At 60.6% G+C, this 12,246-nt stretch overlaps 2 protein-coding genes across 2 annotated transcripts; both read left to right on the top strand.

The window, feature by feature from the left end:
- Positions 1–2,319: 2,319 nt before the first annotated feature.
- GJB5 (gap junction protein, beta 5, 31.1kDa) lies at positions 2,320–3,150 on the top strand. Its single transcript, XM_010576316.1, has one exon. It carries the CDS (start codon positions 2,320–2,322, stop codon positions 3,148–3,150), a length of 831 nt encoding a protein of 276 aa, XP_010574618.1.
- An 8,292-nt stretch (positions 3,151–11,442) lies between these two features.
- GJB3 (gap junction protein, beta 3, 31kDa) lies at positions 11,443–12,246 on the top strand. The gene has a single exon (XM_010575998.1). The coding sequence runs from the start codon at positions 11,443–11,445 to the stop codon at positions 12,244–12,246; it is 804 nt and encodes a 267-aa protein (XP_010574300.1).

The following is a 12,246-nucleotide window of genomic DNA, read 5'->3' as shown; positions in this document are numbered from 1 at the left end:
CCTCCCTGCCTGCCTGCAGGGGGACACAGCCCCCAGGAACCCCTTTCCCAGCACAGCCACCGCACAGGCATGTTAAAAAAAAAAATAAAAATGGGCTTGTTTGATTTCAAACTGCAGAACTCTTCCCTGGAGCCATCCGCAAACAGTGGTAATTTACTTTACAGCTGTTTAGATTTTTTTCCCTCCCTTTTTTTTTTTTTTTTCCAAAACCCAGCAGAATTGCAAATGAAACATGTGTTTGCTCCTCAAACGACTCCAACCGTACCTGAGCTCTTGCACCCCACGCAGCAGCACCCGCTCCTTGAACTCCCACCCAGCCGACCCTCACCCCCGCGCCCTGCTCCGTGCTCCCTGCAGCACCCCGGAGCTGCGAGCCAGCGGTCAAGCCTTGCACAGGGGTTCTCTGAGCTGGGGGGGCTCATCTTGGGAGGGCTCCCGGGCTCTGGCAAAGGGGAGGGGGTGATGGGGAAGAGACTTGCACCAGCTTGCAGGTGAGGGGAGCACAGGAAAAGTGCTTAATTAATTCCCAGTGAAAGAATCAACTGCTGCCCGCTCGTCGGAAGGTGGGGAGGGGTGAAGGCTCTTTTTAAGTTATTGCCATGGTGCAAAGTTTTGAGTAAAAAGGGTTGATAAAGGGAGGCGTTCGGCTGAGCGGCTCTCGGTGCCTCGGGCGGGGGCTCCCAGGGCTTCGGCCACGTCACCCCTGCAACTCCGAGCGAGGGAAGATGGGCGCAGGGAGGGGTGAAGGGATCCCAGACAGTGCTGGGCACCCTGGCATCCCTGCAGCAGCTGAGGGCAGAGGTCCCCAAGCACCCACCCTTGCCCACCGTCGGGCAGCCAATGCAGCCCTTCCCTGCACGGCAGCAGGATTGGGCCCCCCCACGCTGCGGGGCAGCCCTTCGCCCCAAGGTAATCTGGCAGCCTACGGGACATGTGGGGATCTGCCTTGAACCCCATTCCTTCCCCCTGGGAATCTCCTCCTCGCTGCCAGGAACCCAGGGATGACTCATGCGGCGCCGGCACCTCTCACACCGGGCGATGCGTTCCTGCCGTGGGCAAGCACCGACCGGCACCAGCGCCGGCCTCGGCAGAGGGACGCCCCGCAGGTAAGCGGCATGAAAATACTCCTCTTCTGCAGCCCCCGGCCCTTGGTAAGATGGTGCTGAGGCTGGGGAAGGTGCATCTGCTGCAGGGTGCATGTCGCAGAGCCCGACCTGACGCCGGGGTGATGGGCGCATTCTGGGCTGCTGCTGGAAGCGTGCACGGGGAAGGAGAAATCTGGGGGTTGCGAGCACATCCCTGGGGATCAACTGGGTGAGATGGGAGCTGCCGGCTCCCGTGGGAAGTATGTGCCCAGGGAGCGTGTGTGGCCGCCCCAGCCCTGCAAGCAAGCGTGTTGCACGGGCCAGGCTGTGCAGAGCAGCGGGATGCATTCACCCCCGAGAGCTCTGCCAGCGCGGGGGAATCTTGTTATTTTACTGATAGGTAAAATGTTTAAGGAGAGTCAGTGCCAAACGCAGCCCCGGGGAGTCCTGCTCGGCTGCGGCCCCATGCTGCGTGGGATGCGTTTATCCGGCACGATGCAATCCGGGGTGAAATCAGCTGCTCAGGGTCCTGGGGCTGGTACGGGCTGAGATCAGCGGATGACAAGCGGTTGTTGTGGCCGCCCAGCCCTGGGTCAGCGCCTCGGCATTGCCTGGGGCCGTGCAGCCCCCCCAGCTTGCCTGCAGCCTCAGCTTACTGGTGTCCACTCACCACGCCGTGCTGTGCCCGGCACAGCCTCCCTCCGGCGCATGGGCACGGCGTGGTTGGCGCAGGGCTTCTCCCACGCTTCCCCGGGTGGGAGAACGGAGGCGACGGCAGATTCCAGCGATGGGAGAGGACGGAGCTGCCGGGTGAGTCATGCCCCGGCTGCTCCTGTTTGTTTTCTGCCTGGGCCAGGCCTGGCAACGTAAGGAAAATTAAAAACAAATACCTGGGCAACGAGGCAAGAGATGGGGCGGGATGGCAGAGGGCTGAGCCGCGGACGGTAGCGGGTGGTGGTCGAAGGATGCTTTTGCCGTGGCAGAACTGGTATGCTTTGCCGGGTCCCTGTGACCCCCGCGGAGGGGGATGGTGGTCTGCGAAGACGCGTCGCCCGGACCAGGTCTGTGCTGGGGTGCGTGTCCCCGCATGCGAGCGAAGGTCAGAGACGGTCCCCGAGGAGCGTGGGTCGGTGCTTTGGGGCACACAGGTGGTCCGATGGGGACCTCTCGCTGCTTCTTTGGTGTCACTGTGTCTTCTCTCTCCTCCCAGGCTAGCTAACAGGATCGGGGGACCATGAACTGGGGGGTGTTCGAAGGGCTCCTCAGCGGGGTCAACAAGTACTCCACAGCCTTCGGCCGCATCTGGCTCTCCGTGGTCTTCATCTTCCGCCTGCTGGTCTACGTGGTGGCGGCCGAGCGGGTCTGGAGCGACGACCACAAGGACTTTGACTGCAACACGCGGCAGCCGGGCTGCACCAACGTCTGCTACGACCACTTCTTCCCCGTCTCCCACATTCGCCTCTGGGCCCTGCAGCTCATCCTGGTGACCTGTCCATCCCTCCTGGTCATCATGCATGTGGCCTACCGGGAGGCCAAGGAGCAGAGGCACCGTGCCGCCGGCGGGGGTGACGGCCGCTGCATCTACCCCAACCCCGGCAAGAAGCGGGGGGGGCTGTGGTGGACCTACCTGCTCAGCCTCATCTTCAAGGCTGGCGTGGACGTGGTCTTCCTCTACATCTTCTACCGCTTCTACAAGAACTACACCCTGCCCCGGCTGGTGAAGTGTGAGCTGCCTCCCTGCCCCAACATGGTGGACTGCTTCATCTCCCGGCCCACCGAGAAGAACATCTTCACCCTCTTCATGGTGGTCACTGCCTGCGTCTGTGTCATGCTGAGCCTTGTCGAAGCCGCCTACCTGATCGGCAAGCGGTGCCGTGAGTGCCTCCTGGCCGGCAGCGGGGACAGCCATCAGCACGGCCAGGACTGCGCGCTCTCCCACACCGAGCCCGTGGGCATGGTGGGGCAGGTTTTCCATGGAGCGGATTACAAACCTCCCACGGTCTCCATCCCCCCCACGGCCTCCAGCCCCGACACGCTGTCCGAGGAGGAGGAGGCTCTTCCCTAGAGCTGCCTGGGGGAAAGAAGGAGCCGCTCATCTGCCCTGCACCCTCCTCCTCCTCTTCTTCCTCCTCCATCCCCCTGGTGCAGGAGCCCTGGGGGTGGCAGCACCTCGGAGTCGGGCTGTGCTCAAAGGCTCTCTGCCTCTCCCGTCCTGGGGAAGGCACATTACATCATTCTGCCGAATTTGGGGTAAACCCGGGTGCTGTAGGACACGTGCGGTCCCCGAGAGCCGACAAGGACAAGCAGCTCCGTGGTGGCTGTGAACTGCCAGTGGTGCCCGGAGGTCGAGCCTCTCCCAGCCGGTCTGGCTTAGCTGGTCCTGAGGGTATCCTTGCCATGAATAAAAATTTCTGTCCCTCAGAAATGATGGCCAGATTGGTTGTTCTCCTGCTCCTTGGGCACAACACTGCCAAGAGGGGAGCAAGGGCTGCATCACCCCTGGAAAGGCATCGCTCCCACGGGCAGCTCCGGGCTGGGTTTGGACCAGCCGCAGTGACAAACAGCTGGCTGCCGGCTCGGGTCTGCTGGAGAAAAGCCACTGAAAATTGGAGAAGTCCCTGGAGCTGGGCAGAAGGGATGGCTTTGGCCAGAGAGGGGGAATGCCGCGGCTCAGCGGGTGGTTTTTGGGATGCACGGGATGTGACGAGGTCTGCGCTGCCTGGAGAAGGGCTTGTCCTTACACCCAGCAAGTCAACGGCAAAACTCTTGCTGCATTCACCAGGCACTGGATGCAGGCGAGGAAGGAGGACAGCTTAATTCTCTCCCTGTAATCCCAGGCTTTAAAAAAAATAAATTCTTGATTTAAGATGGGCTACTGGGCACAGGCAGTCACACCCAGAGGTGTGAACGTCCCTGGGGACACAGAGGTGGCAGAGCTCTTTGCAGCCGTGGGCTGCCAGGGACAGGCTGGAGCAATTTAAAAATGTCACAAATTTTCAAACCAGCTTGGAGGTGGCAGGGGAGAGGGGCCAGCCAGCATGGTCACCCTTGAGCCCCCCAGGGAACCCCTCTTCCTATCCCTCACCCTGCGTAAGCTGTACCACAAGTGTCAGGGCCATTTCAGACTGATGTGATCGTCATTAATAACAGTCATTAGCTGAGTGGGGACAAGAGCATGTGCTTGATGCAGCAGCCACCTTGGCGAAGCACGGGGGTGAGGATCCGGCCGGGCAGGCAGAGCCCGCTGTGGGCTGCCAGCTCTTCCTGCCCAGCCAGAGAAAAACACCCAAGCAAAACAAGTGAATAAAGGAGAGGTAAAACACCCCAACCATTGATTAAACAATAACATTAAATGGCAGAATATGATCTTGTTTATTGCTGTAATATGTCCCGTTCTGCCGTGACTCAGGCAGCACTGCAATTTCTAAGGCCATCAACGGTAACTGAGCATTAGCCAGGATGAATAATTAACAATAATTTCATGGCAAATGCACTCATAAGTAACATTAACATTGAACATGCAGCTCGATCTGTTACTGGTTTCACTTTATTTAGAGGGTGTGATTATTATTTTTTCCATGAGCACCAATAGCCCCCGCACTCGGTGGCTCTGCTGCGAAAGAAGCAGCACGGGGCAGGGATGCCGTTGCCGTGTCTTTTCGGACCGGAGCCGTTCTCCGTGTCAGGTCACTGCAGTTACTGCCACTTTGCAGCACGCCTGACCCGATGAACCAGCTCCCACCTGAGACCCTCGGTGGGCAAAGCTGAGCTCCTTCCCACAGCCCACCCTGGGGAAAGGGACCAGCCTGGGTGCGCTGAAGGGGGAGGCAGAGGGACTGCTGTGGCCGGAGGGATGCCGAGGGCAGGCTGGGAGGGCAGGGACCGGACCGGTCGTCCCACGAGGGTGGGGATGGTGGAGGAGCCCTTGGGGGGATCCCTGCCACCAGCCCGGGACCCTCTGGGCACATGGCAGCTCCTTGCGCTGACACCGGTGAGTTTGGAGACCTTTGGGGTAAGAGAGGCAGATGGTGAAATACAGGTGGATTTCTTCCATCTCTTTTTAAGTGAAGCTGCGCTGATCTCTGCCTTCCTTCTGTCCGCTCTCGTTGCTGTGCTTGCTGGATTATCCACCTGAAAATTTACTTTACTGAAGCCTTTAACGTCAGAGGATACAAGCTGTTCTTTGTGTGCAAGCCATCACCTCTGATTTAAAGAGCTAGGGCTGGGCTGTTTGTTTTCAAGCAAGGTTGGCCGCTCTTGATCAAGGCTGTCCTCGATTAGCAAAACCCGGAGGTGTTCCCCAGCTGCAAGCGCTAATCACGGCAAAGATGAGACCCAGAGCAACCACCCTGCCCACCTGCCCCACTTCTGCACATCAAAGTGGCAGCCAGAGCTGCTGCCCGTTGCGAGAGACCTGACGATCCAGTTGCCGTTTGTTGTTGTGCTGCTTTATCTCGCCCGGAGCGAGCATTGCAGCCGCTCCGCAAAGCTCCGAGTGTCTTGCACCATCACGGCTTGGGATCAGTGGCGGCTGGCTGGGCAAATGGGAATGTTTGTCTTGTACTTTCTGATGTGCTTCTGTGCTCTGCACCAAGGGAGCTGAGGTTGCCCCAGTTGGTGCTGCAGAAACAGGGGGGGGACCTGCCTCCTGGGGCGCAGAGTGCTGGGTTAAGAGAGAGGACCGGTGTCAGTGGGAAAGCAAATAAACTGGGGGAATGTCATAATAAAAGACGAATATTTCCCAGACTTTGCATCATCATACAGGGAATTGTATTTGCTTGTGGGGTGCCCAGAAGGCCCCCTGAATTTGGGGGAGAGGAGACTTAAAACAAACCCATTGCTAACTCCAGCCCGGCCGGGGATGTGGAGGGGCTCACGTGTGCCATGGCACAGGTCGGGGCCTTGTTTCTTCCCTGCCCGAAACTCGCCTGTTTGCTGGGAATTGAAGAGAAACTCTGTGATGTACGTCCAGCGTGCCGGAGCGAGCGGCTGCCCCAGCTGCCAGCTCCCAGGCTCCCGTGACTCCTGTGCCCCAGCAGTTGCAGGGGAGGTCTCGTCCCCGGGGACGTGGCCCCGGAGCGGGACAGCCGGGATGGCCGGGATGCTGTTGGCAGGCAGGGACCTGGAGATAAAAAAGCAGGGCTGAGTCCCAGCCCCAGCAGGCGGCCGAGTGCTGCCTCCTGCGATGGCCCATTTAAGACCCTTTTAAAGAGACTTTGAGGTCTGATCCTGCTGGTTTGGCAGCCGCCTGCTCCACTGCTTGGGTTTTTCCTTTATGGAGGACACTGCAAAACACGGGGTGTTTCCATTCCCCACCCAACTGCCTTAGGGAAAATCTTCTGCCTGTGCCAAAAGGCACCTGAACTTTCTCGCCGTGGCTGCGTGGCCTCTCCTGAAATTCCAAACTTTCAGGCGAGAGGCTGCTGGGGGGATCTGGCCCTGCTCTTCACCTGGCCCTTATAGGGTTTCACCATGGGGCAGGGAGCTGCTGCCTTTTGCAAGAAGTCAGACCTGCCTGTGCTTCTCACGGTCTTCCCTCTCTCCTGGGCTTTTCATCTCAAAGGCCACAGCCCCCAGATTCCTGCCGGAGCTCCTGCCACACCGGCTCTCTACAACATAGCTGAAATTCTTGATCCTGCTGATAGGAGGGTGCAAAGGCAGCTCCTGGGTGAGGGGAGGCTCCCGGCTGCTCCGGAGCCCTCGCTTTGCTCTTGTCTGGGATGTGGGTGCCCGTGTCTGCCCCCTCCTCCAAGCTTGCCCAGCTCCGCACCCCCAGGCTCCCACGAGGGTTTGCTTCAGGTCCCTTGGGCTCCCATTCCCGTGGCGTCTCCCCACTGTGTCCCCAGCCTGGCAAGCCCCCCCACGCTTTATTATTTGACCTCCTGGAGCCAAAAAGCTGCTGGGTGAGCGGCTCCTTGTCTGCCACAAGTGCTGGGAGCAAACGTCTCGGAGCATGGGGCACCCGGCGGGGCTCTTCAAGCGTGTCCCCACGGGAGGGCTGGCTCCGGCGAGGTGCCGCATGGGAAAATGCTTCGGTGCTCTTGGCCCTGGGGTGTGCTGGAGCGATGCCGGGAAAGCCTCCGGGCAGCCGAGAAGCCAGGTAAACCGCGAGCGAGCGGAAATGCATTCCTGCCCGGGCCACGTCTGCAGAGGCATGAAATGGGGTTGCTCTGCGGGGGGAGGCTGAGCGGGACACCCGGCTGCTCAGGGAAGGGAAGGGCTGACTCAGCCTCCCTGGATGCCACCGGTGCTCTGGGGAGAGGGACGGTCCCCTTAGGGACACATCCCAGGTCCCATGAGGACAGGAGTGGAGGCAGCCGGCAGGGCAGGGTCCCACTGCGTGGGGACATCGCTACCGTGCTCTGGCACCCGGTCTGTGCCGTTCTTTGGGAAAGGTCTCGTCCGGGACGCCCCGGCGTCGGCAGGGCGGTGGCTGCAGGTCGCTGTAGGTTGGAGATACCGATGAGCTGTTGCAAAACTATTACCAAGGCAAAACTATTTAAAAAGTGGGTTATAATTGCGTAATTTGTGATTCTTAGCAATGGTTGCTGGCTGACCCATAGCTGGAGGGATGGTGTGAGCCCGGTGCTGGTGGTCCCTGGCCAACCCTGGTCTTGCCCAGGGTTTGCTGCCAGGTTCGCGGTGCCCAGAGCCACCCGTGCAGGGGACGGAGCATCACCTGGCAGGAGCCGCTGGTGTTGCCTGTAGAGGAATCCAGCTCTGTTGATCTCACTGCAGAATTTGCCCCGCCTTTGTTGTTCAACCCGAGCATGTGTGTGCATGTGTGCAGACAAGAACCTCTACGGGAGCTGCTTCCCAGACTCACCCAGTGACTGGCAACAGAACAAACTACCCTTCCCCTCCCCACACACACTCAGCGCTGCAGACAAAACCTGGGTGCGGGAGGGCTGCAGACAACACAGTCGGGAAAGAGCTTCCCTACCCTGAAAGCTGCCTGGATCCGGCCACCTTCCTCTGGCCCTTTTTCGGCTGGGCAGGTACCTCCAGCACACCGGGGGAGAGGCGCAGGGTGTCATGGGGTTGCTGGGGACCTGCAGGTTGTGGGGGGACGGACCCCGCGGTGCTAATGGGGTGCAGGTGGGAGATGTGTTACAGCTGGGGCTGCTGTGCCTGCGGTGGCCAAAGGCGGGGACCCCGACATCGTGCAGTGCCACGTCGGGACTCCACAGGCTGCGCACCCGGGGGGAGTGATGAAGGGGGCTGGCACGGCGTGGCACCCCGAGCAGCAGGAATGGCCACCCCAGGCTCTGCTCCTCTGTCCCACTGCCCTCCCCGGGGACCAAAAGAGGCTGAGCCCCCCCCGAGAAAGTACACAGCCCCGCTTTGCCGCATTTGCACCCCAGAAGCTGGGTGCTTTCGGGCCCAACGCCCTGCACCCACGTGGGGCAGGACCCGGTGGTGACGCAGCGGGCTGGCATGCCAGGGGCTGGCGAGGGTGCGGGGTTTCACGGAAGGCAAACCGGAGCTGAAGGCAGAGCCGAGCACACCTGGAGCATCGCCCCTGCTCTGCCTGGCTGCCGGCCAGCGCCGGCCGGGCTACGGGGCTCCTACGGCACCGCACACCTCACCCCGGCATGGGTCTCAGCACGGAGCTCACATCCCCATCCCGCCCTGCCATGGGTCCATGGCTGGAGTTGGCACTGGATTGAGCCAAGCATGTGAGTGCCGGGCAGGTGGGTAGCATTGCCGGCAGGGATGGGGGCACGGGCGAATTGGCAGGGTGGTGAGCAGCACTGGCCCTGGGGTCATGCAAGGGCTCCAGGCTCCAGCCATCAGCACCAGCTTTCGGCTGAGGAGGGGAAAGCAGCAGCTCCTCTCTTCCGATTTCAAAGCGAAGGGCTGGGCGGGAGCGCTGTGAATTGCTCCCCACCCTGGCTCACTGCCGCGGGTTTGCCAGGGAGGAGGATCTCCTGGTTTCAGATGGGGTGGTGAGCGAAGAAGGTGCGTGGGTGCAGGCAGAGGCACTGCCCTGGCACTTGGTGCACGCTGGCACGGGGACCCCAGCTTGGCCCCGCTTGGCTCAGCCACACTTCTTGGTGCGTCCCCAGGTCAGCAGCGTGGGACCGTAACGGTGGGTTCGGGGCTTGCTGTGGGGTATCCCCGGCCAGGGATCCCTGTAGGCTCCAGGCTCTGTTCCTTCCTTGCAGTCTCCGGACGCCTCGCCGTGCCACGCAGCCCTCCCTGGACGAGCGGACCCTGATCGCCCGTGTGCCATCACATCCCCGGCCATGCCCCAAGCTGGGGACTTCCCACCCCGCAGCCCCCGGTGAGCGGGGAAGGAGCCTGAGCCTCCTCCAGGTACGTCTCAGAGGGTGCTGCATCGGCAACGGGCAGTGGCTCCTCGGGAGTGGGAATGCGAGTGCACGGTGCAGCTTGACCTGAGTAGCTGGGAAAGAACGAATTAGCGCTTGGGGTTGAACGTAGATTTCAATCTGGCCTGAAATTGGAGCTGCCCCTTGGCTCCTGGGCTGTCCTGTGCTCCCCAGGCGGGCTCTTCAACAGCCAGAAACAAAGCATTTCTCTGAAAAAAACACCATATTTTTCTTACACAAAACGTCTCTTTTAGAAAACGCAGAAATAAAATGTTGGGGCTGGTGGTATTTGGGACATGTTCCCCCTGGAAGCATTTGCCAGCCACGGTGCTGCCCCTCCGGCCCCAGCCCCAACCTGCTGGGCCAGTCGCGGCTCCCGTGGGGCTTCGGCACATTCCTTCTGCCAGAGCCATGCAAGCACCAGGCGCTGCAGACCCGCAGCAGCTCTGCGGGCGCAGTGGGAGCATTCCTGCAGCTTGCAAGGAGCTGGCCTGCGGTGTCTCCTTGCCGTCAGGCACAGACCCACAAATTTGGCAGTTCCTTGCAAAACCGGATTAATTCTTGCGAAGGCAAAGAGGCTGCAAAAAGTCTCCATGGTGCTCGGCTCTGTCCTTCGGGGGTTCTGATCTTCACCCGCACGCTGCAAATCCCGCTGTGCTCACGTCAGCAGCGGCGTGCATTACTCAAAGCAACTCCTTAAGAGCCAACGGTGTGGGGGACAGACCCACCCCACCATCCTGTGAAACCTTCGGTCAGACGAGACACCTTTACAGCACCGAGCCGACAGCTGCCAACTCACCTCTGGGTAAAAATCGCCCGGGGTTTGTAAATCCAGGCAGCAGTAAAGCTCTGGGTCGGGCTTAGCGTGCCACCCTCCTCGCATCGGGGCAGCCCCAGGCTGAGCTGCGGAGCCGGTTTGGCCGGCACAGGTCCTCGGGGTTGCTGGCAGCGCTGCCGGGAGCGGGGTGCCGGCCAGGGCGACACGCCGGCGACACGCACGGACTCTCGCTTTCAGCAGCCCAGCTCTCGCCTCCGCTTGGGCCGCCTCGGGCATCACCTGCAAGAGAGAAAACCGGTCCCCGGCGTGTCCCGGCATCCCAGCTCTGCAGCAGCACTTCCCCTTCGGCTCTTGGCATTAGCAAAGTATGGCAGCCGGTTTAGCCCATTTTATCCATGTAGAAACAGGCTCAGGGAAGGCTGGGACCAAGCCCGAGATCCCCTGGGATCTCCCTAATGGTAAAGGTCCCCATCCATCCCCAAAACGCGCTGGTGCAGGGCACGCAGGGGAGCCTGGCTGAGCCGCATGAAACCCTGGGGAGGAAAGAGGACAAGCCTGGGGTGCGCAGGCCGGGAGCTGTGCTGGTCTGGTGCTGTGCCCCACAGGGAGCCAGCACCGCGGCAGCCAAGAGGGGGCTGGCAGGGTGCTGGGGATCCATCCTGGCATCCATCAGCATGTGTCCTGTGGGCAGTGGGGCAGAAGGAAGATGCAGTTGGGGATGGAAATGCTCTGCGGGGTCCCTTCCTGCCCCCATCCCAAGGGATGTGCCAGCTCGAGGGCTGGTGTCCACACAAGCCTTTGCTTTGCTGACATGCCAAGCGCCCTGCACAGCCCTCCTGGTCTGCCGTCCGGGCACGGCCTCCCGCTGTTGATCCTGGCCCACTCCAGCAGATTGTGCTGCCAATTTACACCGATGTGCACAGTCAGGCTGGGGACTTGGTGGCGGGGACTTGGCCGGGAGGCTCATTCCTGATGATAAAGCCTCCGTCAGAAGGAAGCGCAGAGAGGTTGAGTCACCCCTGACTATCACCAGGAGAGTGCGGGGCTGGGCTTGACTGTCCATGAATGGGATGGTCCCTCTACCCGAAATGAGTATAACGTGGTGAGGGAGAGATTCTGGCAGGTCAATGAGATTAAGTGCAGCAAGAGATGAGCTGCCCCATTGCTGTGTCCCATCGCATCTCTCCACCTGCTGCTTCTGCTGCTGTTTCTCCAGGTCGGGTGACTCTGGTCTCCACCGGCCGCCATGGATTGGAAAACGCTGCAGGCGCTGCTCAGCGGGGTCAACAAGTACTCCACAGCCTTCGGCCGCATCTGGCTCTCTGTGGTCTTCGTCTTCCGTGTGCTGGTCTACGTGGTGGCGGCGGAGCGTGTGTGGGGAGATGAGCAGAAAGACTTTGACTGCAACACGCGGCAGCCAGGCTGCACCAACGTCTGCTACGACCACTTCTTCCCCATCTCCCACATTCGCCTCTGGGCCCTGCAGCTGATCTTTGTCACTTGCCCTTCCCTCCTGGTCATCATGCATGTGGCCTACCGGGAGGACCGCGAAAAGAAGAATCGGGAGAAGAACGGGGAGAATTGCCCTAAGCTCTACAGCAACACGGGCAAGAAGCATGGTGGGCTGTGGTGGACCTACCTGTTCAGTCTCTTCTTCAAGCTTATCATAGAGATCCTGTTCCTCTACCTCCTCCACAAGATGTGGGACAGCTTTGACTTGCCAAGGCTGGTCAAGTGCTCCAACGTGGACCCCTGCCCCAACACTGTAGACTGCTACATTGCTCGGCCAACCGAGAAAAGGGTCTTCACCTATTTCATGGTTGGAGCTTCCTCCATCTGCATCGTCCTCACCGTCTGCGAGATCTTCTACCTCATCTTCAAGCGGGTTGTGCGGAGTGCGCGGAAGTGGAAGAAGTCCACCAAGCGCTCCGTCAGCTACAGCAAGGCCTCCACCTGCCAGTGCCACCTCAAGACGGAGGAGAAGGACAAGCCCCAGACTAGGTGTGTGGGAGTTCTGCGGGCCTCGGCTCCCAATCTGAGCGCAGTCTGA

This window comes from Haliaeetus leucocephalus, unplaced genomic scaffold (genome assembly GCF_000737465.1).
Source record: "Haliaeetus leucocephalus isolate CR32 unplaced genomic scaffold, Haliaeetus_leucocephalus-4.0 Scaffold517, whole genome shotgun sequence".
Classification (NCBI taxonomy): domain Eukaryota; kingdom Metazoa; phylum Chordata; class Aves; order Accipitriformes; family Accipitridae; genus Haliaeetus; species Haliaeetus leucocephalus.
This window is presented reverse-complemented; position numbering and strand designations above follow the sequence as displayed.